Source organism: Peromyscus maniculatus, chromosome 11, assembly GCF_049852395.1.
Source record: "Peromyscus maniculatus bairdii isolate BWxNUB_F1_BW_parent chromosome 11, HU_Pman_BW_mat_3.1, whole genome shotgun sequence".
NCBI classification, from domain to species: domain Eukaryota; kingdom Metazoa; phylum Chordata; class Mammalia; order Rodentia; family Cricetidae; genus Peromyscus; species Peromyscus maniculatus.
In genome coordinates this window covers 43263088-43290265 of record NC_134862.1, presented here as the reverse complement: position 1 = coordinate 43290265, position 27178 = coordinate 43263088, and the positions used below count along the sequence as shown (strand labels likewise).

General features: G+C 45.3%; 1 protein-coding gene and 1 long non-coding RNA gene across 4 annotated transcripts; one reads left to right on the top strand and one right to left on the bottom strand.

Annotated features, from left to right (window-relative positions):
• Positions 1-695: 695 nt before the first annotated feature.
• On the top strand, positions 696-15783 carry Lax1 (lymphocyte transmembrane adaptor 1). 2 transcript variants are annotated; one of them, XM_042258158.2, is made up of 6 exons: positions 696-965; positions 1729-1960; positions 8075-8184; positions 8554-8658; positions 9390-9460; positions 12788-15783. In XM_042258158.2, the coding sequence occupies exons 2-6, from the start codon at positions 1875-1877 to the stop codon at positions 13643-13645; spliced, it is 1230 nt and encodes a 409-aa protein (XP_042114092.1). In that variant the 5' UTR covers positions 696-965; positions 1729-1874; the 3' UTR covers positions 13646-15783. The 2 variants fall into 2 exon arrangements, with proteins under 2 accessions (XP_042114092.1, XP_076403541.1); XM_076547426.1 differs by having other exon boundaries at positions 696-971.
• Positions 8294-27178, bottom strand: LOC121821258 (uncharacterized). 2 transcript variants are annotated; one of them, XR_013043261.1, is made up of 5 exons: positions 26284-27178; positions 18749-18901; positions 16773-18270; positions 16452-16570; positions 8294-11129 (listed from the first exon to the last, which is right to left on the bottom strand). It is a non-coding gene; the product is annotated as an uncharacterized LOC121821258 (long non-coding RNA). The 2 variants fall into 2 exon arrangements; XR_006061967.2 differs by having other exon boundaries at positions 16773-18901.

Here is a 27178-nt window from a genome sequence, read left to right as displayed (position 1 = left end):
GTCATCAAGATATGAGGGTACCATGAATTCAGCCAACTTAGGCTATGAAGTGAGATTTGCCTCAAAAACAAAGAAGGCCGGGCGGTGGTGGCGCACACCTTTAATCCCAGCACTCGGGAGGCAGAGCCAGGTGGATCTCTGTGAGTTCGAGGCCAGCCTGGGCTACCAAGTGAGTCCCAGGAAAGGCACAAAGCTACACAGAGAAACCCTGTCTCGAAAAACCAAAAAAAAAAAAAAAACCAAAGAAGAAGGGTCAACAAGATGGTTCACTGGATAAAGGCACTGGCTGCTAACTCTGATGGCCTGAGTTTGATTCCTGAGACCCACATAGTAGGAGAGAACAGACTCCTCCAAGTGTCCTCTGACCTCACCCATGGGTCATGGCATGTGTGCAGACACACTAAATAAATAAGAATAAGTAAGTAAAAATAACACACAAATTACTCTAAACCTCCATCTTTGGACCCCGGAGGCTTATAACACTTAGAACACCAGGGTGAATGATCAAGTCTCTCACTCCCGGACCCCCTTTAACCACATGTACCCCAGATGCCAGAGTGCCTGTGGGGAAGAGCAGCAGGGTTGAAAATGGGGTTCATGAGCCAGTGGAGAGCCGAGCATTTCCTGTGCCCCGTGCCTCATTAGCACACTGGCGGAGGTGCTTCCTGTCAGCGGCTCTTTCCATTCTGCCAGAGTGGGTTCGCTCTTTTCACTCTGCTCTGGGGGTTGGAGGAAAAAGAGTTTCTCACAGGTCCTCTGGGCCTCTGGGCAGTTTTTTTTCCCCCTGTACCTTTCAGGTTTCCACCAACAGGCAGGAACCAGAGAGCCACCCCAGCCACTTCACGTCGGGGACATCAATACCTGGGTGAGAGACAGCCCGCTTTCTTCAGTGGGCACTGCGGCCACCTGCAGTAAACCAGACCTGATGCTTCTGAACCTTGTACCAACTCAGCCTGGAATTTCAGGTGAAGGTGGGGGGATTGGGTTTTATTGTTGTTGTTGTTAGTAGTAGTAGTAGTAATAGTACACTTATTTATAGTGTGTGTGTGTGTGTGTGTGAGAGAGAGAGAGAGAGAGACAGAGACAGACAGAGACAGAGACAGAGACAGATCAGAGGACAGCTTGCGGGAACCGGTTCTCTCCTTCCACCAGGAAGGTGGTGATGGGGCAACCTTGGGTCAGCAGGCTGGCAGCAAGCACCAGCTCGACCTGAGGAGCCCTCGCACCAGCCCAAAAAAGGGAGTCAGCTGGGAGAAAGTTCTAGAGCAGAAGATTAAATCTTCAGAAAGAAAAACAAACCAAACCTTTTTTCGAATCGAGAACTTTGGCGAATACCATCTAGGGAGAATGCCTGGGAAGCTACGCTGACAGAGTGCTTGCCCAAGGTGAGCACGGCCCCAGAGTCCCACCTCAGTACCACCTACAAAGTGTGGTGGCACAGACCCACCCGTACCTCCCACCAGGAAGGAAGCAGAGGCAGAAGGATCAGAAGTTCAAGGTCATCTTTAGCTATATGTCCTGGCTACATAAAGAGTTCTAAGATACCCTGAGATACATGAAATCCTACATGAACGGGTATACAGAAAGTCCCAGACTAGTCTGAGATACATGCAACCCTGTCTAAATAAATAAGAAATTTCAAGAGCAAAAAGTGATACATTTAGGGAAACAAAGAGATTTGGAGAATTTTATGTCATTCTTATATTATCTACTTATTTTTTTTTAAAGGTGGTTGTATGCAAAATACATACCAATTTGACTTTTTTCCTACGAATCAGCATCTTAGAAAGCCAGGAAAAGGGCAGCCATACTGGCTAGTCAATTCTGACAGCGAGAAGCCTTAGAAGCCGAAGAGTCCCTCAGAGGTTCCAGGAATGTATACCACCCCAGCCTCACCAGATGTCACAAGAAGGAATTGGGGGACCAGCACTTTGCAGGGGACTCTGGGCAGCCTGGAAGGGTGAGTACTTTGGGGAAGTGAATGCCACTGTCTTCTGATCCCATGCAGGAATGGTCTAACCTGGTAATGCTGTCACACCTACAACCCAGGTCTCGGTCCACTAGCACTGGAAAACTTGGAGCTGACAGTCATTTGCTCAAAGATGCTCAGGGGGGGAGGGGGGGAAATGGAGATTGGGGGGGGAGGACTGAGAGTTGATTTTCTGATTGGATTTCCTTCCTCTCAGAAGCCCTGACCTCAATCTTTCTAATCTCTTGTCCCACTATGATAGATACAAAAGCCCTAATTATCTGGCAATGAGTTTTTAGATCCTAAAACCTTGTCATGGGTGAGAAATGTAGTGATAGAAGTCATAAAGTTTTAGGACATAAAATCTTACAGAACTAATCATGGATGTAAATTCGCCTCTGAAGGTCTCAATCTCAGATAAACAAGTCTATTGGGTGTTAAGACTTTAGAAATATCAGTGGGCGTGAATTTCAGTGCCCTGATCAAAGTGAAACCCAATGAAAGTGTGTTGTTTGGATTGCTGTAGTTTTAGGAAATTTCAATCTTATTCCCAGAGTAAATCCATGTCCCTTGCAGGTAAACCATGGGTGCTGAAAAGGAATAAGTTCATATTCGCTGTTGAAGCCTAAACACCCTCCCAAAACTATTTCCTTTTTTTTTTTTTTTTTTTACATTTTTGTTGGGGGTGGTGGTGGTAGAAAGGTTGAGAGGTCAGAGGGCAATTTGTAGGAATTGGTTCTTTTTTCCCCCCCTTGGTTTTTTTAATTATTATTTTAAGATTTATTTGTTCGTATATTTTATATATACACCAGAATAAGGAATCTGATCCCATTACAGGTGGTTGTCAGCCACCATGAGGTTGCTGGGAATTGAACTCAGAACCTCTGGAAGAGCAATCAGTGCTCTTAACCACTGAGCCATCTCTCCAGCCCCTTGGTTCTCTTTTGCCATGTGGGTCTCAGAGATCAAACTCAGAGAGTCAGGCTTGCCAGTGGGTGCCTTTACCCACTGACTCCTTTTTTTCTTTTTCTCTTTCTTTCTTTCTTTTTGCTTTTTGTTGTTTTTTGAGACAAGGTTTCTCTGTGTAGTTTTGGTGCCTGTCCTGGATCTCGCTCTGTAGACCAGGCTGGCCTCGAACTCACAGAGATCCGCCTGCCTCTGCCTCCCGAGTACTGGGATTAAAGGCTTGTACCACTGCCGCCTCGATGCTCACTGACTCCTAAAACTTTCTTTCTTAAGTTTTTTTTTTGTTGTTGTTTTGTTGGTTTTTTTTTCTTTTTCACTTTGTAATTAGAAAATAAAATCTATATGTTTATATTATGTTTAGCATGTTGCTTCGAAATATGTACACATTGTAGATGACTAAGATGCACTAAGCAAACACGTGTATTAGTTGACATACTTTTTTATGAGCAGATACTTCAAGTAACACTTTAAGCAATGTTCAAGAATACATCATTTTCAGCAACGCCATGTTGAATTTCTTCTCTCCACCTAATCTTTGACCAACATCTCTGGGACCCTCTCTGGGGTCCCCTGGTGACCACCATTCTGCTACTCTCTGCTTCTGTGATTCCATCTTTTTAGATTCTGCTTATAAGTGAGATCATGCAGTAGCTATCTGTTCCTAGCTTTGTTCACTTCACACTGTGTGCTCCAGGTCTGTCCACCTCGTCACAGATGACAAGATCTTCTTCCCTTTTAAAACTGAGTGGTACCAGGCAGTGGTGGCGCACGCCTTTAATCCCAGCACTCGGGAGACAGAGGCAGGTGGATCTCTGTGAGTTTGAGGCCAGACTGGTCTACAGAGCTAGGCCAGGACAGGCTCCAAAGCTACAGAGAAACCCTGTCTCGAAAAACCAAAAAAAAAAAAAAAAAAAAAAAAAGAGTGGTACCCATTATCTGTGTATTCCACACTCTCTCTATCCACTCATCTGTTGGTAGACACTCAGGTTAATTCCATATTTGGCTATTATGAATTTTGCTGCAGTGAGCATGGCAGCACAAACAACTCTAATAAACAAGGGGGGGACAGGCACACAGCTTTCATTTGCTTTGAATATAGACCTAGCGTGGAACTAGCAGAGCATATGGTGACTCTATTTTTAACTTTTGGGATAACTGCCATAAGTCGTTTTCCACAATGACTGTATTATCCTCAAAACTATTTCTGTGTTCATTCATTTATTATTTCATTCACGATTCATTGAACAAATATTCATTAAGCTTCTATACATCAGAGGTGCTGTTTGAGATGCTGAGTGAACAATGTAGACAAGTCCAGGACTTCCTGAAGCTCACAGTCCGTGGCAGTGTTTGATTGCAAACAACCCAATAAATGTACTGTGTACTCTCAGTCAGCCATAAGAGCTTGAAGGAAGGACTAGCACTAAGGAAACTGTGAATAATGGGTATTATGACCAGGGAAGATCGCTCCAAGGAGATGACAACACTGTAGACGAGACTTAAATGAAATGAGGAACTTGGCCATTCTGAGTACCTAGAGAAGGAGAAGGAGATCTGAGATAGAACTAGACTTTGTATGGGCAGGAACAGCAAGAAGCCATGGTGGTCGGCATCAGAGGTAAGGGGCTTGGAAGTGAACCCAAAAGTTCATCAGGAGAAGCCAGATCACGTTATGTCAAAAAAATCCTCACTGAGTAAGAGATTCATTGCCAGTATGATGGAAAGCCATGGAAGATTCTCAGTGGAGGAGAGACATGGTATGACTTACTCTTTACAGTGATCATGGTATTTATTTAAGTCAAGAGTGAAAGCCAGAAGAGGCACCAGGGAGGCGACTCTTGTATAATATTAAACGGACCAGCCTTAATATTATACATCTCAGGGCCTCAGGAGAGAGAACTAAGAACGGCGAGGACTATTTTCGGGAAATAGAATCTCAGCACACAGAGCTCTTAGTCCAGTCATTTACTCTTCCAAATCTTCTTCTCCCTCCTCCAGTGCCCTGGGAGTCCTGGTATAGATACACTAACAAGCAGTCATCCCTAGGCAGTGCAAAGCCAGGCTTCCAGGGTCAAATGGAGGGGTGATAAGAATCACATAGAGGGGCAATAACTGTTAATTATCATTTGCAACCCCAAAGGGAAGTGACCAATGGTGAAATGAATTAACTAAAGGCAAAATTCGGGTAATATCTAAGAAGAGGGATCATATGTGATCCACTATAGTCTTAAATGTGATTGGTAGAAAAATGTTAAGAGTCTTTAAGTTGTTAGGTCAATGGGCCAATGGGAGAAAATAAAATTGCCTTCTTTTTTTCTGTGGCTCCTATCTGTCCAAGCTATCTGCCGTTTTTTTCTGCAGGGTGGGGGAAAGTGTGCTCAGTTGCTAGGCAATCTGTGTACAGCTAGATGCCTCTGGTGATAGTTAAAGGGAGATCTGGAACTAGAGGTAAGATTTGGGAAAGGAGGAAGTTAAGCTTAACTGGCACATCTGCCAGGCCTTCTAAGACATGTAGTCTGGACACTTAAGTCTGTTCTTAGAGAGTGCAGAGGTATCTCTGATGAGGTACTTTCATCCCTCCAGGGATGGACCTGGCTGGATGCTGCCAATGATGATAATTACAGGGAGGCTTGAACTGGGCTTCTGGCTGAGCACAGCTGTCAGCACAGAAGGTTATCCAAATGTTCCTTTAGTAGAGGGGAAATGGTGCCCAATCAATGATGGAAAAGCTACAACAGCACACAAGAAACTCATAGCAGGAAACGGCTGATAATCAAAAGCCAAGTATCACCAAGGCTCCTTGGGCCTCAGCTTGACCTCTGGAAGGCTCTTGGCTTCTTCCAGGTATTAGCTTTGTCATAATCAGCTGAAATCCTACTTTGTACATTTTTGAGGCTTGCAGCAGGTGACCACTGCAGAAGTCCACATGGAACTCATGTTGGCTTACGCCACAGTGGCGGCAATGGAAGAACAAGAGGTGGCTGGGCTTGAAGCAGATGCCCATGGCCAGGGCAAAGCTGATTAACTGAAAGTAGGGCATGAAAAACAGGCAGGCCGGACGGCGGTGGCCCATGCCGTTAATCCCAGCACTTGGGAGGCAGAGCCAGGCGGATCTTTGTGAGTTCGAGGCCAGCCTGGTCTACAGAGCGAGATCCAGGAAAGGTGCAAAGCTACACAGAGAAACCCTGTGTCGAGAAAAGGAAAGAGAGAGAGAGAGGGAGAGAGAGAGAGAGAGAGAGAGAGAGAGAGAGAGAGAGAGAGAGAAAAGAAAGAAAGAAAGAAAGAAAGAAAGAAAGAAAGAAAGAAAGGAAGGAAGGAAGGAAGGAAGGAAGGAAGGAAGAAAGGAAGAAAGGAAGAAAGAAAGAAAAACAGTCAGTCAGAAGTGGTGCCAAGAGTTCAGACTGTACTGCTTTATGGTGGGAAGTCTAGAGGAAAAACTAGAATATGGAGGCAGGACAGGAGCCCAGTTTGGGTTTGAGATGTCTATTGGACAACCTAAGAGAAATGGTCAATAGAAAATTGGGTCAGTAAGCCCAGAACTCAAAGAGACAAAAATCTTTCCGGTATGACCTGGTTTTAATATTTGAGGGTCAGTTCCTGTTGGACTTCCACTGCCTACTTCCTGCCAGAGTGGGTGTGGCTGCCTGATGTTGCAATCCTCTGGATGCATTTCAACACCCAAGCAGAGCCTTGACTGCGCCCTGCTAGAGACCTGCAAAACTGCTCAAAGCTAGTGTTGGTTAAATTTCACCCAACAGTCTAGGGTTGCTTAGAGACCAGCTCCACGTTTTGGGGTTACTCAAGTTCATGTAAGCTGGACTCGGTCAGAGAGCCACTCCCTGATTTTGAGTTGAGTAATCCTCTCCCAGCAAGCCAGGAAACCCAGGAGCAGGAAGGGGGTGGGGTGGGGGGGAAGCTGGCCCAGATGTGCTTAGCTTTGGAAGTTTGCAGATAGTGTAAGCGTAGAAGAGGAATGATCTCTGAGCTTCAACCAACCCAGACTCTTATTTTGTCTCCGCAGCTTCTGACCTATGAGATCCTGGCCATGTTGCTTTTCCTTTCTGGCCTCAGGATCCCTAGGCACAGATAAAGGCAGGACAGGAGCTCTGTGAAGAGTGAATAATAAGTTTCATATGCAAGCCCCTAGCACCTGGTAGGAGTTCAAAGGGATGGCTCCCTTTCCCATGTACAAAGCTCTTCTCCATGAAGTTGACATTCAGAGCTGACTTTGTTTCGTTTCTTTTTATTATATTTAGTTATATACAGTTGTGTGTGTGTGTGTGTGTGTGTGCGCGCGCGCGCGCGCACATATGGGTCTGTACACTCAGAGGTCAGAGGTACTGAATCCCCTGGAACTGGAGTTACAGAGAGTTGTGAGACACCAGTGGGTGCTGGGAACTGAACCCCAAGCCCCTGGAAGAGCAACAAACCACTGAGCCATCTCTCCAGGTCCCACATGACTACTCTTGCTCCATTTCATCCCCTCCACCTCAACATCCTTTATCTGGCTTCCAGTTTAAATCCTTCAAGAAGGAGGCTCTTCTTGAAGGAAAGAATACAAGCAAGAGACACACAATTTAAACCACAGTTTATTTAGCAAAGGCAAGCAAAGCAAGCACTCCAGAGAGAATGGGGTGAGTGTCCCAAGGCAAGGAACAGCTCAATGAGTACTGCGCTGTCTATTTAGAAGGAGCTTTATGAACATGTATGAGGTCGATGGCTTTGTCACAGAATAAGGTGACCCTCTTCTCTTCCCACATCAGGGTGGGCCACACCTCCCTTTTAGAGTATTTTTTTCTCATGATCCCTCCAAAGGGTGGAGATGTCAAAACCATAATGCAAAGCGATACAATAACATCGGTCTTTTGAGTGCACGTATATAGAAAAACACCTGGGTGTCTTGGTTTCTGATAGAGCAGGAACAACTTGACTTCGGCTTCAAGGATGTTTAACCACAAAGGGGCCATCGGGGGAATTAGCTGGGATCCAATTGTGGTTTGCCTCCACGTCTTCACATCTAACTCTTTGCCTACCTGGTATCACTGGGGCTCTATCTCCTGAAAGACATGTCTTCTCCAGCATTTCCCAAGCCCAGATCTTATGGCCAGCTGGGGCATGACCACCCGGTTTTCCTCCTAGAGAGAAAGGCCAGAGCAGCAACATCTTCCCTGGCTTTGTGGCACTCCTGGCCATCTTCCTGGTCATCATGGCCGCCTGCATCCTGAGGAACTGGAACAAACGGAAGAAGCGTGAGTCCCAAGTTGGTCTCCAGTTAAGATGCTGTAGGATCAGTCTTCCAGCCTGGCATTGGAACCCTGGGGCGTTTTCTAATGAGAAGCTGCCACCCCCACCCCACCCCCACACCCCCGTATCCTGTATCCTTTCCAACTCTGGCCCTAAGTGGTGGCTGTAGTGTAGATCTGAGTGACATTGAGAAGACATTGCTTTGGTGCCCGTGTGCCCTCTTCCTGCCTCTGTGCACTGAATTTCTTGTCCTTTGGATGAGTTAGAAATATAACTTCTATGACACCTGGTGAGGGTGGGGAGTGTGGAGGAGACTACTCATCCCGAGAGCCCCCGTGTTCTGAGTTCTGACCTATTCTCCCATTGCCTTTCAGGGCGAGTTCCTTACTTCCAAGTAGCTCCATCGCTGACTCTGCCTCCACCCAGACAGCGAGCCAAAAATATTTATGACTTCTTGCCCCAGCAGCAGGTAGAGCTGGGTAAGTTTCTCCTAATCCACCAGTTCACAACCTGTGGGTCACGACCCCTTTGGGAGTTGTCCAACCCTTTCACAGGGGTAGCATATCAGATATCCCACATATCAGATATTTATATTATGATTCATAACAGTGGCTAAATCACAGTTATAAAGTAGCAGTGAAAATAATGTTATGTTTGGGGGGTCCCCACAGCATGAGGAACTGTATTAAAGGGTCGCAGCATTAGGAAGGTTGTGAACCACTGTCCAAATCTATGGAGTCCTGACATTCTGAACTAACACCCCCAAGATGCACCTCTCACCACTCAGAAGCAACCTTCTCCAAGTGTCCAGGCTGCAGGACAACACTGAGTTGTCTGCACCTTCAGTGGGGACTCTGAAGAGAGAGCAGGGGTCAGTCAGGCTTGGGGTCTGCTTTCTCCTGGTTTTAGGCCACAGAGGAAAGCCAGTCATGTCATGGGTGGTGACAACGTGAAGGAGACCACAATGCCAGCATTGTAAGCAAGGGAAGCATTGATGCCAGCATCGTAAGCATGCTCTCCACAGGCATGCCTGAAAATGCATTCAGGTCTCAGAGCGTCATCCTGTAACTCTGACCCCCTTAACCACAGAACACCAGACATTCCAGATTTTTGTAGGCACCACGCAAACCCCCATTCCTCAGCCCGCAGTGATAGTGGGACTAAAGCACGCTGAAGCCCACCGTCTTCAGGATCCATTTTGTTGTTGCAGGGAGACATCAGTCCAGTGGTTTCAGTACTGAGAGCCTCCTCTCCAGAGATTCTGACAGTCCGGAGCAGGAGGTGAGAGCCAAGTGAAAAGATAAAGTCCCAAGAGAATGACAGAGGGCCGAGGGGGTGGGGAGTGGTCTCAGATCTGCTTTTATATGAGTGTCATTCGGCCCACGTCCTGAAGGACCTCCTACTGACAAAAGAAATAACTGTTTAACTCACGGCTGGTGTGGTGACACATTCCTGTAAATGTAGCTCTCGGGAAGCCAAGGAGAGGTTGACCAGGCTAGACTGAAGACCACTGTGAGTTTGGGGCCTGCCTAGACTACATAGGAATATCATGCCAAAGGAGGGCGGGAGGGAAGGGTCAGCACTTAGGATTCTAAGAAAGGCACATGCATTCAAGTATGTGATGTTAGAACTGAAAGTGGTTATTTTAATAAAGGCATGACATTTGTTTATCCAAATAAATGTTGCTCCATTCAGAGTGGTCACTCCAAGAAACCATAGCTATTTCAACAATGTGGTTAGTGCTCAAACCATACTTTAAGCCTATCTTTAAAAAAAAAGTTTACACTTTATTTTATTGTATTGTTTTGCCCGAATGTATGCATGAGCACTATATGTGTCCTGTTGCCCAGGAAGGTCAGGAGAGACTGGATGCCCTGGAACTAGAGTTATAGACGGTTGTGAATGCTGAGAACTGAACCTGGGAACTCTGCAAGAGCAGCCAGTGCTCTTAACCGCTGAGTAATCTTCCCAGCTTGTAAAACTCTCCGCTGGGAATTACTTCCAGGGCCTATGCCAAAGCATTTCAGTTTTCTTGAACAGCACAGATTTCCATAAATCATTCAGCTCCGAAGCCGACATAGAATGCATTTGATCAGTGAGAGTGTGCTGGTCCATTCAGGGCAGTAGATAATGAGTGGAAATGTATTTCACTCGCTATCCTAGAGGCTGGAAAGTCAAGGTCAAGGGGATGCATCTGACGAGGCATTCATGCTGTCATAACTTGGCACAAGGCATCATGCAGCGTGGGATAGAATCCATTCCTCTAAAGCTAGTCTACTTCTGTAATAATAATGTTATTTATCTTTTTAAAAAATTATTATTTCAAAAAAAATTACGATGTTTCTTACCCATTTATTTTATGTGTGCATGTGTGAGGGTGTGCACGTGCCACCGTGTGCACGTGGAGGTCAGCAGACAACTTGAGGTAGTCAGCTATTTTCTTCCGTCACTGGATCCCAGGGATTGAGTTTAGGTGAATTTAGGATTGAATTGATGGCGGGCACCTTTACTGACTGAGTCATCTCACTGGTCCACCCACCCCTTAGTCACCTCTTTAAGGCCCCACTCACAACATTGTTGCATAGGAACTATGCCTCCAACACGGAAACTTTGGGATACTCAAAATACCTACAGCAGACACTAACCACTGAGCTTACAAGAGCAGTGTGAGGGTTACCACCAAGAGTATTTTGTGTGCTCCGTGATCTGGCTCTGAGGTTGGCTCTCAAGAAGTCCAAAGGCAGGTTGGTCCATCAGAGTGGTGGCTTTCATGGTCAATATGTTTGCTAGAAGTCAGTTGCTGAGTTAGTGATAGTTCTTGGCTCAGCGGGGATGTTATAGATGGAGAAGCTCTTGTTGCTCAGAAAATTAGGTTCCCAGGAAGCCAAGTCACAGTAAGGCCTTTGCTTATTCTCCCTCCTTTTCATTGGCCTATGACTTCCTGGAGTATCTGAAAAAGGACAGAGGAAATGAAACTCTATTGCCAGACTTGAGTGGTCCCTGAGGGGATCTGTCTTTAACTTGTGCATCTCTTTGGCTTAGCTTCTGTGGTGCTTGAAACACATTTTGAGCTGGGCAGTGGTGGTGCACGCCTTTAATCCCAGCACTTGAGAGGCAGAGGCAGGCGGATCTCTGTGAGTTCGAGGCCAGCCTAGGCTACAGAGTGAGTTCCAGAAAAGGCGCAAAGCTACACAGAGAAACCCTGTGGGAAAAAAAAAAGAAAAAACAACAACAAAAAGTAAAATAAAGTAAAACTAGTATCTGGGCATGGAGGTTTATGCCTGCAAAATCTCTCAGAAGGCTAACATAGGATTGTCCATAAGCTGAAGGCCAGCCTGAGTGAGCAACAGAGGAAGACCTTGTCTCAAAAAAAAAAAGAGGAGGGGGGATTTCACATTAAAGGTCCACATAACTTTTCACGAAATTTCTGGAGTCCTAGAAACCGGTATCCTTCATTTTTAGTGGTTTTTGTTGTTGTTGTTTTATGCTAACACTGTTCTGAACACATCATACCTGGTAATTCTTTGACTACTTACAAAACCCTTCTTTTTTTTTTTTTTGTTTTTTTTTTTGTTTTTTTTTTTTGTTTTTTCGAGACAGGGTTTCTCTGTGCAGCTTTGCGCCTTTCCTGGAGCTCACTTGGTAGCCCAGGCTGGCCTCGAACTCACCGAGATCCGCCTGGCTCTGCCTCCCGAGTGCTGGGATTAAAGGCGTGCGCCACCAACGCCCGGCACAAAACCCTTCTAACGTAGACAATGTGGCAATCCTCAGTTTAGAGCCCAGGAGATGAAGGTACCAAGGGAAGGCTTTCAGACTCCTCAGCACAAAGTGGCAACCCTGGACTTGCGCCCTCAGGCTGAATCTAAGTCTCCATCCTCAGCCCAGGCATTGCCAGTGTGCGTTGGTGAAGTGCGCTTTCTCCGACGAGTGCCACTTGCCTCCCACTGGTTCCTCCCCCTCCAACACAGCCAGTCTTTTGGATTTAACTCTCACTTCAGCCACTGTTTTTCTTTTTCTTTCTTTCTTTCTTTCTTTCTTTCTTTCTTTCTTTCTTTCTTTCTTTCTTCCTTCCTTCCTTCCTTCCTTCCTTCCTTCCTTCCTTCCTTCCTTCCTTTCTTTCTTTCTTTTTTTTTTTTTTTTGGTTTTTGGTTTTGGTTTTGGTTTTTGGAGACAGGGTTTCTCTGTGTAGCTTTGCACCTTTCCTGGAACTCACTCTGTAGACCAGGCTGGCCTCGAACTCACAGAGATCCTCCTGGCTCTGCCTCCTGGGTGCTGGGATTAAAGGTGTGCGCCACCACCGCCCGGCTGCCACTGTTTTCCTGAACGTTTTTGCAGTATTAAGGACTGGACTGAGGTCTTCGAGTGTGCGTCACAAGTACTCTATACCGCTGAGGTACAGGCCCAGCATCGCTTTCCTTATACTGAGCCTACTTCTCTGGGACCCTCAACATACCTGGCACCCACCGCCTTGCGGCGTGCGTCCCTGACCTGGGGCTTAGCTCTAAGAGGACGGAGGGAAGGGATTGTGCTGCTAGGCAGTGCAGGGAGGAGGAGGGGCTGTGTCCCCATTCCTGTCCCCACCCTGTCACTTTCTCTCCTTCTTCACAGGCCTCCCAAGCAGATGGCTCCCTTCAGATACACATAGCTCCCGTAAACGCTGTGGAGTACACGGTCGGCATCTATGACAATGGCACAGTGCCCCAGATGTGTGGGCACCTGGCCCCCTTGGCACATCCCGTCAGTGTCAGGACCTCCGGAAATAACTCCAGCATCTCTTCCAGGGAGTCCAACGATTACGTCAATATCCACACAGCAGAAGAGGCTGGTGAGACGCGAACGTCTACCAAAAGCGCTCCTGAAAATCACCTCGGTCTTCACACCCAGAAGCTGGAGTTGGCTGAAGGAGGGCATGCAGGCTGTGAGGTGGCTGCCACTGCCCACACTGGTCTGTGGGCTCTGGGAAGTGAGAGCAGTGATCTACTAAAGGACGGAGACGACTCATCTCAGGCTTCAAATGACTATGTGAATATGACAGGGTTGGATCTTGAGGACATCCAAGAGAATCAGCCCGGGCTGGTTTTTCAGTGCTGCGGAGATTATGAAAATGTCCCATCATCCGATGTCAACGGAAGCCAGCGGCAGACGCGGGAAGAAGGGACATCTTCTAATGCAGACCGCAGGGAGCCTGTCTGGAGGGCCCTGTCTTCTGTGTATTATATGGCATTTCAGCCGTCTACACAGAGTGAGGACGGTGAGGTGGCGCACACAGAGGACCAGTCAAGTGAAGACTCTAATGACTATGAGAACGTGCTACCTGCCGAGTTAGAAGGCAGGGACTGTGAAGAGGGGCCCGATGCTTGGCATCCTTCTGACGAGGGAACACCAAGCTACCTGGCTGAAAAGCTTTATGAGGTGGCCTATCCTGTGGGGTCTCTAGTCACTGAAATCTCTAGCGAAGAAGCCTAAGTGCCCTAGCATCCTGCTGGATTCACTTGGTTAGGCTAAGGAGGCTGAGAGGAGCAGGGCACTAGCAGGCTGCGCAAAGGCAAACGTTTAGGAGGAAGCCCAGAGAAGAGTTCTCCTCAGTCAAGATCGCTGCTAGCTCTCCGGCCAGCTGAATCGGGTTTAGTGCCGCCGTCTTACCAGGATGTTAGAAAAGGGGAAAGCATACAGCACTTGGAGTGGAAACGCGACACAGTCGAGAACAATGACCTTCGCAAACACCAGTGTGTGGATTGTTCTGTGACTCGGGCAGGCCAAAGGGGGGAACAAGCTGGGGTAGGGCAAGCCATTTCCAATCTAAGAGGAGCTGGTGAGGGTGTAGAACTACGAGAGCCCTGTTGCTGCGGGTGGGATTGCATGTGTCATATGAACTATCCATTTCACCCTTAGGAATGGAAACTACTTCCCAGTGGATCCTGGTGTTGTACAAATAAGTTCATTTGTTGTAGATAAGGAGGGGCAGGTTCTCTGTAAAATGTTTTTATTGTATGGACCTGAGTTATACAGGGCTATCTCCCCATGAGCATATAATGTACTCGGAGATGTCTGCCCATCCCTCAAGACTGTACCTTTTCTCATTCCTTCTCCTTCCCATGAGACCACCGTATTCCCCTGGACAATCTCACTTCCACCTGCCTATCGTCTGTACATATATAATATTATCTATCTCTATAAAATCTAGGACCCACCTATAAGAAAAAAACATGTGATATTTGTTTTCTTAATCAGTGTGGTACTGACTGTGGTCAGATACAATCTCAGTGTGGTTTTAATTTGTATTTCTCTGATAGCTGGTGATGGTAAACACTTTTCTATGTATTTATTGGCCATCTGTACTTCATCTTTTTTTAATTCCCTACAGGCTTGCCTAAAGCCTGATCTTTCTTTTTATTATTAATTTAAAAAAATTTTTATTTTACGCACATTGGTGTTTTGCCTGCATGTATGCCTGTATGAGGATGTTGTATCCTCTGGAACTGGAGTTACAGACAGCTGTGAGTTGCCATGTGGGTGCTGGGAATTGAACCTGGGTCCTCTGGAAGTGCTCCCAACTGCTGAGCTATCTCTCCAGCTTTTGAGAACTATTTATTCCTCCCATTAGCTCTATGAATGAGTGTGTGTGTGTGTGTGTGTGTGTGTGTGTGTGTGTGTGTGTGTGTGTTCACTGGGATGTCGTAGGCAATGCTACTGAGCACCCTGGGCGCTCAGATCCGGTTCCCTAAGCACTACTCTCCAGGAGAAGGAACAAGAACACGCTGGAGAAGTGGCTAATGCTGCTTGTGCATCTTGTAAAAGGAGGAAGACTAGAAGGTAGAAACGGAGTAAGGAAGAGAGAGGCAGGGAGAAAGAGCCAGCTGCAAAGACTTCCCAATTCTAAAACCTGGAATAATTTGGGCAATGAAAAACTAGCAAGTATTGGTTAGTAGTTCACAGGATAATAATCCACAGAATAAATTCCCATAAGTCCGTACCAAAAGTGAATAAGTAAACTCGCTGTAAGGAAAGGATGCATCTGAGCTACAGATGAATTCCAAATACTGTGTGCAGAAAGGATAAGGCAAACAGACAAATCGCCACTCAGCACCCTAGAACAACGCTGCCAGCAAACCCACAGATGATGCTAAGATTCGAGTGTGACACCAAGAGGCAAGATCCTAACAAACTTCAGAGACTCCTCCCGAAATATTTCTTCATTATTGTGGTGGTTTTTGTGCTTGTCCACGAACTTTTCCATAATTCTCCTGAAGCTTAAGCCTTTTCCCCTTTGATACAGGCTGCACCTAATGATTCATTTCTAGTGGTCGGAATATGAAAAGGGGAAAATGCTAAGTTTATAATGGAGAAACTTGGCAGACACCACCTTCATCAAATGGTTACAGTCAAACCACCAGCACCAAGTCACAGTGATGTCATATGCTGTTGATAGGACCAAGAACACCATTAAAAAAATCCATAACTCCAGCCTTATCAGAAACCCAGACTGGGCTAGAGAGGTGACTCATTGGTAAGATGGTACCATACACTTCTCCCTTGCAGAGGACCCGAGTTTGACCCCCAGAACCCATGTCAAGTGCTCACAGTTACTTGTAACTTCAGTTCCAGGAGATCAAAAGCTTCTGGCCTGGCCTTCATGCTCAGGCACATACCTACACACAGACCTACACAGTGACACATAATTAGAAATAATAAAATAAATCTTTAAAAGAGAAAAAAAAATCCAGATTGGATATCTTTGCACAGATGCCTAGCCAGAAAAGATTGAGACGCTGTCACAGATTAGAGGAGATTCAGGAGACAGGGACTAAATATAACAACACAATGCTTCAGATTGGATCCTGCAATAGAGAAACAGATGAGATTCCAACACCCATATTTAGTTTGCAACATTGTGTTAGTGCTGGTGTCTTCAGTTTTATGACTACAAGGTGATCATGCGAGATATCAACACTAGAGGAAGTGAGATAAAAAGTGCATGAGAATGCCCAAAACTATTCTTTCAACTCTTTTGTAAACCTAAAGTTATTTCAAAATAAAAGTATATTTAGCCAGTTATGGTGGAACACGCCTTTAATTCCAGCACCGGGGAGGCAGAGGCAGGCAGATCTCTGTGAGTGTGAAAGGCCTCTTAAGTGCTGGGATTAAAGGTGTGTGCCACCACCATCAGGCTCTTTCTTCCATGTCCTTTTATCCAGACTGCCGCCAGCAAGTGTAGCTCAGATTTAGTGGGGGGCTTCCTACTTTCAATAGTCTGATCAAGAAAATTCCTTACAGGGGTGAACAGCAGCTCCGGTTTCAGTTGATTCCAGATGAAGTAAAGTTGGTAACCAAGATGAGCCATCACATCATCTCCTGACCTTGTAGTTATTATCTCCTGGTTCAGAATACAACCTATAAAATACAGAGACTTGTTAAATCGCTCCTTCCCTCCAGAAGACACCATGCCATAGTGGTGAGCAGAAGACATGTTCTGACCAGCAGAAGACGAGACAAACTCCCAGTCTCTCCGGCATCTGCCCTCCCTGATACCCACATGCCGTGAGGGCGTTATCATCATTTCTGTCTTTTCTGTGGGCTAAGGGCATGTACTAACCTGCAATAAACCAGTGGCTTGCTCCGCTAGAGATAGGGAAAGTGGAAATAAGCCCACCTCTCTTTCCTCTTGCCAAGCACTCTCTTCACCATTCCCAGCTTCAGACTGGGTAGGTAGATCTCTGTTTCAACCCTGAGGGATTAGGATCTTTTCAGCAGAGTACAATATGACATGACTCTTCTTCCCAACTCAGATGCCCTCCAACCAAAAGAACCTGAGACCTTTCCCAAGAAAGGAATTTCCTTTGTAGGGCCAGCCCCTAACCACACACCTACACACAGGACCTCAGTTTAATGACCCACTGTCATCGCCTTGAAATTATTATTATTATTATTATTATTATTTTAAACAAACGGGATCTAATATGCCCAGAGCAGCCTCAAACCCACTGTGTAGTCAAGGATGACCTTGAATTTTTGTTCCTCCTGCCTCTACCTCCCAGGTGCCTGAGCCACCACACCTGGCCTGTCATCTTGAAATTCTTGACTTTGAAAGAAAGTCTTACTTTTGAACTTGTGTTTTATGACTACAGTCCAGTTGAACAATGGAGAACTCAGGGAGAGAGAGCAGATACACACAGTGTGTTTCCCGCCTCCTCTGTCTTTCATCACAGGGAGCTACTGTTTGCTATAGTAAGGAAGCAAAAAGGTGAATAGCGATACTCAGTTTGCTTTCTATTTTTCACTCACTTTGGGATAGCATTCCATAGAAACGTGCTGAAACATGCTGCCGTATTAAGGGTGGGTTTACTCAACTCTGTCTGATTCTAGAACCTGTCAAGTTGAAAAAATTAATGACTACAATCATAGATCACAACTAAATTGGTTTCACCCTAACAATGCAAGGTTGGTTCAACATAAGCAAAAAAAAAAAAAAAAAAAAAAAGTGATCGACTCTAGACCAAGTTAAGAAAAGAAATCCTTGGGGTTGGGGATTTAGCTCAGTGGTAGAGCACTTGCCTAGGAAGCGCAAGGCCCTGGGTTCTGTCCTCAGCTCTGAAAAAAAAAAGAAGGAAAACATCAGCAAAGTGAGCAGACAGGTTGATGGAATGGGAGAAAATCTTGGCCAGCTATATTTTCAGACAAGAAGTTAATATCCAGAATAACAATACTTACCAGTCAATAAACAAACAAATGAACTGAACAGACAGTTCTCAATAAAAGAAGCACAAACGGCCAATAAATATTTTTAAAGCATTCCACAGCTTTCCCACTCTGCTGAGCAGTGGCTACTGTTTCCATTATTAGCAGCACCAGCAGGTGCTTGACTGCTCATGCCTGGGGTCTAGGCCAGAAGCAAAATCTTCAAAGGGCTGATAGAGACCAGGAAGTTCAGAGTGAAACTCAGGGGATTGAAGTAACAACAGGCAGTAACTAGAGCTAATCTGGGTGAGATAGGGTGTACCTTTAATCCCAGCACTGGAGAGGCAATGGTGAACTTGAAGCCAACCTGGTCTACATAGTGAGTTCCAGGACAGCCAGGGGTAAATAGTGAGGCTCTGTCTCAAACAAAGGAAAACAAAATAAAAAAGACGTTAAGCCCAGAAAAGGTTGCAGCTTCCTCTTAGTCCCGTAAATAGAGGTTCAACAACACCTGGCATCTTGTCAGAAACGAATAATTCTTAATCCGGGCAGTGGTGGCACACACTTTTAATCCCAGCACTGGGGAGGCAGAGGCAGGCAGATCTCTGCGAGTTAAAGGCCAGCCTGGGCTACAGAGTGAGTTCCAGGACAGGCTCCAAAGCTACACAGAGAAACCCTGTCTCGGAAAACACAAAACAAAACAAAACAAAAATGGCATACGCCACCATGCCTGACCATATGATTTTATTTTTCTTAACAGCTGAATAATATTCCATTGAGTAAATGTACCACACCTTCATTATCCACTCATTGGTTTACAAACATCTATGATATTTCCAACGTCTGACTATTACGAAGAGAGCCACAGTGAGCTTGGATAAGCAAGTATGAAACCTTTCTAATGTAGGGAATGCTGGAGACGTTTTGTAAGAGTGCAGGCCTCACTCAATTCTGCATCGTCTACTTGAGAGATGTCCTTCGATTGTCTTGAGTTTAGGGAAGCCTTGAGCCACAGGTCTCGTCTCAAGGAGCACCAATGGATTCACACTGGGGAGAAACACAATATGAGTTCGGTAAATGTGAAAATGTCTCCATGCATCGTTTCACTTTTGTCTTATACAGAAGTGCCCACACGGGGGAAAGTCCCACAAGTGGGAAAGCCTTTAGAGATAGGAAAGTCCTCATTCATCACTTCAGCATCCACCCTGAGGAAGGGGCCTATGGAGGGAGGAAGTATGGAGTGTGGGAATGCTTTCAACTGCAGATTTATAGGGGGAGCTCTATGAATGTGTGGAGTGTGGCAAAACCTTGGAATTCAAACCTCGTCCAACACCAGTGAGAAGCCCTGTGAGAGCAGAGGATGTGTAAAGGCCTTCTTCCTCAGCTAATCCCGGACTCATCATCAAAGAATTCATACGGAGAGAACCCCTTAGTGTAAGATGTGGGAAACACCTTTAGCAAGTGGTCAAACCACCTTCAACATCTCAGAATCCACATTAAGAAGGTTTAATGCAGCCGGGCGGTGGTGGCAGACGCCTTTAATCCCAGCACTCAGGAGGCAGAGCCAGGCGGATCTCTGTGAGTTCGAGGCCAGCCTGGGCTACCAAGTGAGCTCCAGGAAAGGCACAAAGCTACGCAGAGAAACCCTGTCTGGAAAAACAAAACAAAACAAAACAAAAAAAGAAGGTTTAATGCAACCACTGGGGAAAGTCAGTGGTCAGAAGCATCACTTGGCTTCATGTTAGCTCCTCATACTGAAGGGCAGCTCCACCAGCAGCATTTCTGGGGACAGGATGTGAAGGATTTGTCATCTTGACTCATGTTTGGAATGGACCCAGGCTACAGTCTTTTTCGTTTTTTTTCAAGGTTTATTTATTTATTATGCACAGTGTTCTGCTTGCATATATGCCTGCAGGCCAGAGGAGGGCATCAGTTCTCATTATGGATGGTTGAAAGCCACCCTGTGGTTGCTGGGAATTGAACTCAGGACCTCTGGAAGAACAGCCAGTTCTCTTAACTGCTGAGCCATCTCTCCAGCCCGTTGTTTTTCATTTCATTTTGTGTTGTTTTAGAAAGAGTCTCATATAGCCCAGACTGGCCTCAGACTCATTATGTAGCTGAAGACATCCTTGAACTCCTGATCATCCCGTCTCTGCCTCCCAAGTGCTGGCTTTGTTGGCAATGAGCCACCATACCCAGCTCATGGTCCATGCATCCTGGAGCACAGCTCAGTTTGGAGAGTGTATGTCCAGCATGCAGAGGGCTCTGGGTTTGATACTTAACAGGACCTTGCAAATGCTAAGTTTGAGATCTGCCACTGAGCTGCCCTGTCTTTCTCCTTTTTGAAAAGATCCCAGATACATCATTTTGTAGCAGGAATCCTAATTGGTCTTCGACGAGAGCCTAAGTGACCCTTGACACACATGCCGCCATATTTGGGCTTCTCTCCTCTTTTTCTAGATATAGGCCTTGCTTAAGTCTCCATAGCACCAGAACCTCTTCTCAGAAATCAGGTGACCGTGCTGCAGTTAGGCAGTTAGGGAAGAATAGATAGATAATCCCCATAGCAACATTCCCTGCTGGCTGAACAACCCATGATTAAAGTCCCCTCCCTGCTTGCACCCCCGTTTGCTCCTGCCTATATATGCCTGAAGAGGAAATACAATTTTGGAGCTTGATTAGACATCCTGTCTTGCTCTCATTCTTTGTGTCTCTTGTCCCTCTCATTCACCAGCCCTCCCTTCAGGTCCCCGTTGGAGACCCCGCTGGCCAGGGCAGGTCTTAATAATAAAAACCCGGAGTCAGATATAGGGGTAAATGCTGAAAGATCAGAGAGACAAAAGAGCAAGCCATAGCTGCCTCCTCTTACCTCACTAACTCCTCAGGCTGAAAAAGAAAGAGCTTCTGTCTCCTCCCACCTTATATTCCTCTCTCCACCCAGCCATATCACTTCCTGAGATTCCAAGGGCTGGGACCAAAAGTGTGTGCCACCACTGCCCAGCTCTGTGTCTCTTTTAGATTGGATCCATCTTGTGTAGCCCAGGGTGGCCTGGAACTCACGGAAATCTGTCTGCCTCTGCCTCCCGAGTGCTGGGATTAAAGGTGTGTGCCACCACTGCCTGGCCTCTATGGCTAACTAGTGGTTTAGCTCCAAACTCTGATCTTCAGGCAAGCTTATCTGTTAGCTCACAAACAAAATATCACCACATCATTTCAGTGTAAACTAAAAAATATATGCCTGAGGGGAACCTAGGATGACTGTGGCTTATAGTAAGTTTTGGTTTTGCCCAATCACTGGGCAAGCTTTAGTGAAACATTTCACTATTAGGGTAAGAATTTGTACTGTGTCAAGCTGATGAAAAAAATGCTGGCCATACTTTCAGGAGGGGAGGCTAAAATCTCTTTAGATTATGGATTAGCCTATAGAAAAATGTCTGCCGTAAATCAAACAGTGAAGGGGAAGATGAATAGGAGTCTCACTTACACAACTTAAGTAAAACACAGCTCTCTGAACAGATGAAGACAGGTTTCTTCTGTATCCCAGAATCTAATCAATATTTATGTGTATAATTCAGCTATCATTTGGCTTAAAAGGGCTTATTGGGAAATGTTATCATTTTTACTATTTTCTACAGAGAAAATATTTTACTGTTTAAAATAACCCTGGACTTTTGAATTATAACCTGTTTTTATGTTTAAAAAAAAGGAAAAAGAAAAAGAAATACATGCCTGAAGATGTTTTGTAGATTCCTCAGGACATAATAATGTTATAAACAACATTATTAGCAAATATTGAGCCCACCTTCTAAACCATAGTCCTCCTTATTTTCTTTTCCCTTTTCCTTCCAGCAAGACCTTCCAGTATGGCATTGAATTAAGAAGCTGAAAGAGGGTATAATTGCCTTGTTCTTGACAGCCAAGGAAACGCCCAAAACTAAGAATTACTTTGTTCCAATGAACTTACAAGTAAAACCATCACACCACTGGATTAAGATAGCCACTACCAATGGGCGACGATGGCGCATGCCTTTAATCCCAGCACTCAGGAGGCAGAGGCAGGCGGATCTCTGTGAGGTCGAAACTAGCTTGGTCTACAGAGTAAGTTCCAGGATAACAGCCAAAGATACACTGAGAAACCTTGTCTTAGAAAAAAAAAAGAAAGAAAGAAAGAAAAGACAGCCACTCAAATATTTGTGCAGTCCCAAACTATATGTCTCAGTGAACTTCTATACAATTACTATTTTTTTCTAGTTTCAACTCCATCATTTCTTTTTCTTTTGTGTGTGTGTGTGTGTGTGTGTGTGTGTGTGTGTGTGTGTGTGATGGTGGTGGTGCTTAAATGACTAGAAATGGGACAGTGAAAGTGTAAAACCCTAGGAGAATTACCACTGCTTTAGAACAGCTGTTCTGGCTAGAGGGTTTTGTATGGATATTCCTTACCCAGTTCAGCAAATTTCCATCCCAAGTTATTTAGAGTTTGTATTGGGAATGGCGGTTATCATTCGGTAGCCTGTTGATAAGATGGGTTGCTTTGTCCAAGTTCTGAATGTTGATCTGGGTTTATAGCTACAATAAATTCCAGTATATCATGATAAAGAGTGGGTGGGGAGGGGGAGAGCCGCCTTTGGCTTCTCTGCCTCCCTTTGGCTCCTGTGTTCATTGTTCTAAGTCATTCTGTTCTGCAGTCACATGGAGTCCCGGAACAAACAGCAGGTCTGATGGAGAAACACCTGGTGATAAGGGTGGAATCCACCCCCGGAGCCATGACAGCCCTCTTACAGAGGACAAGGGCCTGCTGAGCAGTCCTGAGAGAGTGATCAAGCAGATCATAGTCTGAAAAAGACTGAGGAGAGAGCTGATGTACCTCTGGCCCGGCTTTCTGTCCTCTCCTCTTACAGTCTGGGAGCTCATGTCAGTACCCAGAAGACAGAGCTGAGGATGCTGCTCTCCTTGTCTTCCCAGTATAGTGATGCTGACTCACATTCCCCTTGTCCATTACTTTTTGCATTTGGCTTTGGGGCAAGTCACTGGACCTGATTTGTTGGGATCCTCAGAGCTGGGCTTTTGGTCTAGAACTTCAGATATCACGTGCCTCTGTGTGTTAGCATGTAGCAACGTTGACTTCTTTTCTTTCATTTATTTATTTTTTTTATATTTTTTTGAGACAGGGTCTCTCTACATAGCTCTGACTGTCTTGGAACTCACTGTAGACTAGAACTCACAACATCGGCCTACCTCTGCCTCCCAAGCATTGAAGGTGTACATCGTCATGCCCAGCTTTTAACGTGAATATTCTTTTTTGCAGGGGGTGGGGAAAGGGGGGTGCTTCTTTGTTTCAAGATAGGGGTTTCTCTGTGGAGCCCTGGCTGCCCTGGAACTTGCTCTGTAGACCAGGTTGACCTCAAATTCAGAGATCTGCCTGCCTCTGCCTCTCGGTTTTGGGAACTAAAGGCTTTCGCTACTTCTGCCTGGCAACATAACATAAATATTCTTGGGTTTTTTGTTTGTTTGTTTTTTTTTTTCCGAGACAGAGTTTCTCCGTGTGGTTTTGGTGCCTGTCTTGGATCTTGCTCCGTAGACCAGGCTGGCCTCAAACTCACAGAGATCTGCCTGCCTCTGCCTCCTGAGTGCTGGGATTAAAGGCGTGCACCACCACCACCACCACCACCACCACCACCACCACCACCACCACCACCCAGCTCAACATGAATATGCTTAACGACAGCATGAAGCTTCATTTTATGGCTGCAATGTTTTTTTTAATTAAAAAAATTTTTTTTTGTATTTATGGTTGTTTTGCCTGCATGTATGTATGGTGCCTGTGGAGTTCAGAAAAGGGCATTGGATCCTCTGGAACTGGAGTTACAGATGGCTGTGAGCCACCATGAACCCAGTGAATCTTCTAGAAGAGCAGTCGGTGCTCTTAACTGCTGAGCCATCTCTCCAGCCTGGCTGTAATATTTAATATTTAGCCCTGGGAATATTTATAGGCACTTAGGTACACCATGTTCTTGCATATTATCCTTGCCCATGTGTGACTACTGCTATCAAATAAACAGCTCAATGTAGAATTGCTAAGTCAAAGTATACAGAGATTTTAAAAACTAGTTTTTCTATAATGAAAGTAATGTATAGTAAAATAAAATTGGAACCCAAACCAAATGTAAATATCCTCCTACCTCAGACATGACCCCCGTTTCTCCTCAGTTAAGCAGTGCTAATATAAAGTGACTGAGACAATGCTATCCTGTCCTGACTCCATTTTGTGTCTGTTTAGACACTTCCCAGCCTTCTATGTCCCCACCCCAAGAGTCATGTCCGCCTTGGCAACACATTTGGCATTCCCATGATTCTGACCATGGCCCAGATGCATTAACCAAAATAATTAATGTTTATACAAACTTAAACTAACTAAAGAAGGTACAAGTCAAAATTTAATCGTCCCATGACGTTATGTCTGAAATAACTACTATGTTCTTTCAAAACAAGTATTTCAAGGTTATTCTGGCCTTCATCTAATGTTGATGTAATTGTGATTTCTCTGGATTTTGCCTTTAAAAATGTATCCCTGAGCTTCAGAACCAAGAAACTTTGAGGCATTAGCCTGATCTCGGTTGCTGGCCAAAACTTAAGAATTCTTATAGTTTTTGTTTGTTTGTTTGTTTTGTTTTGTTTTTTCATGACAGGGTTTCTCTTTGTAGTTTTGGTACCTGTCCTGGGTCCCGCTCTGTAGAGTAGGATAGCCTGGAAATCACAGAGATCCACCTGGCTCTGCCTCCCTAGTGCTGGGATTAAAGGTGTGTGCCACCACCTGCAATAAGAATTCCTAGTCTTAACTGGCTTAATTAGCATGATAGTCTATCTTAGTCTCATGTGGATTTATTACAGTAGATATTTTTTGGTTTTTGAGAAAGGGTCTCACTCTGTCTCCTTGGCTAGTATGGTTCTTACTATGTAAACCAAGCTGGCTTTATATTTGTGGTGATCCTCTGGCCTATACCTCATAATACTAGTATTACAATATTATGGTATGTGCCACTACAGTTGACTGTTGATATTTTTATTTATTTATTTTTTGAGACAGGGTTCCTCTGTGTAGACTGGCTGTCCCGGAACTTGCTCTGTAGATAAGGCTGGCCTCAAACTCACATAGATCTGCCTGCCTCCGCCTTCCAAGTGCTGGGATTAAAGGCATGCAACACCATGCCCCTGATCAACTGTTAATATTTTTTAAAGAAGCGGGCAGTGGTGGCGCACGCCTTTAATCCCAGCACTCGGGAGGCAGAGCCAGACAGATCTCTGTGAGTTCGAGGCCAGCCTGGGCTACCAAGTGAGCTCCAGGAAAGGTGCAAAGCTACGCAGAGAAACGCTGTCTCGAAAAACAAACAAACAAACAAAAAAAAAAATATATATATATATATATAAATATATATATAAATAAATAAATAAATAATAAATAAATAAAGAAAATTAGCTGGCTGGGTGGTGGTCCAAGTGAGTCGAAGGCAAGCCTGGTCTACAGAGTGAGGTTCAGGACAACCAGAGCTACACAGAGAAAACTGTCACAAAAAAAGAAAGAAAGAAATTTTTCTATGAACCAGTGAGTGTGTATATATTGAAAGCTGTTCATATTTGTATTTTTAAAGAGACATTCTGGCCCATACCTGTAATCTTTGACTTGAGAGATGGAGGCAGAAAGATCAGGAATGCAAAGGTCATTCTTGGCTACACAGTGAGTTCAAAGCTACCCTGAATTACTTGAGACGAGAGGAGGAAGAGGGAGCGGGAGAGTTTCTGTGATTGGAAGGCAGTTAAAGAAAGAAGAAGATGGAGAGGCAGGACAACCGGAGACAAAGGCGAAGTGGATGGTAAGCAATGGTGTCTAGGTTTGCACTCGGCAGCAGCAATGGGAATGATGTCAGAAATGTAGATTCAAGTCACACGTGGTGGCATACACCTGTAATCCCTGCATTTGAAGGATGAGGCAGCAAGATTAAGAGTTCAAGGCCGGGTGGTGGTGGGCACACCTTCAATCCCAGCACTAGGGAGGCAGAGCCAGGCGGATCTCTGTGAGTTCGAGGCCAGCCTGGACTACCAAGTGAGTTCCAGGAAAAGGCACAAAGCTACACAGAGAAACCCTGTCTCAAAAATAAATAAATAAATAAATAAATAAATAAATAAATAAATAAATAAATAAAAGCAGATCACATACTTGCAGCATACAATGCACCATATACGTTACCATTCCAAAAGTGGGGAAAGGCGCATAGGGAGGAAGTAATGGACCAACCCAGGACCAAAACCCAGCCAGGCAAACTCCAAATTCTGCATCTCTATGTCTGATGTCGAAGTGCTCTTCAGATGTCCAACCCGTTCAGCGCTGTTAATTAAAGCACACTTTTTTCCCCCCTGTTGGGCTGCTTCCATACCTGGTCTGCAGCTTTCCTTGGCAGTTAACCCAGAACTCTGGCATCTCCAACACCTTGGGGTCTCCAATGTAATCCAGGCTTCCCCTTTACAGCTTCACACAAGGGCATCTCTAGGCCTCCTTGCAGGGACACTTGGCCTTATCAGCTTCCCTTAGCCCCTGTGGGAGATTCCACAACCCGTTTCTTATTATCTTCGTCTCTAAAGCCAGAACCACCTTGCCACAACTGGTAATTCTGCTGATTGCTAGGGCTGGAATTTGGCCCCCTGGGTTGAATTACAATTGTATCAGCTTTCTATTGTTGATGGTTTCCTTCACTGCTTAAACTTTGCTTTAATTCCTTGACAGAAATTGGAAGGTAGAGATTGCAAATCAGTCCATAAAGTGAGGTTTTTGAAGGAGCTTCCAAATTTAGAAGTTTGGCTTTTTTCACTAGAAATCTGAATTCTGGGCTGCTGAGGAGATAGCTTCGTGAATAATGGCTGACCACAGGATCATGAGGACCTCAGCTTGATTCTTAAAACCCACGTGAAACATCAGGCGTGGTGTGGGTTTGTAATCTCAGCACTAGGGAGGCTGAGGCCCGGGGGCTTGCCGCCCGCCAGCCACCCTGGTCTGCTTGGTGAGTTCCAGGACAGATGGTGGGAGCAATGGCAGCTGAGGGCAGCAGCTGAAACAGGCTTTTAACCTCCACAAGCCCACATCTGAGCCCACAGACACACACAAAGCCGAATCTCTGGTGAGTGCTTCCGCCCACTCCTTCTTTTTCTCCTGCTCTCTTTAAAAATCTCAGAAGACATGCTGATACTTGGCCTGCATTCCATTCCTTCTTGGTACAAAGAGGCTGGAGTTAAGGGTAATATAACAGCTGGCCCTTTCACTAAAGCATGCTTGAG

Coding starts and splice junctions, on each gene's coding strand:
- Lax1 (XM_042258158.2), top strand. CDS start 1,875: ATGTATACCACCCCAGCCTCACCAGATGTCACAAGAAGGAATTGGGGG. Junction 8,185..8,553: donor CTGGAACAAACGGAAGAAGC/GTGAGTCCCAAG, acceptor ATTGCCTTTCAG/GGCGAGTTCCTTACTTCCAA. Junction 9,461..12,787: donor CTGACAGTCCGGAGCAGGAG/GTGAGAGCCAAG, acceptor CCTTCTTCACAG/GCCTCCCAAGCAGATGGCTC.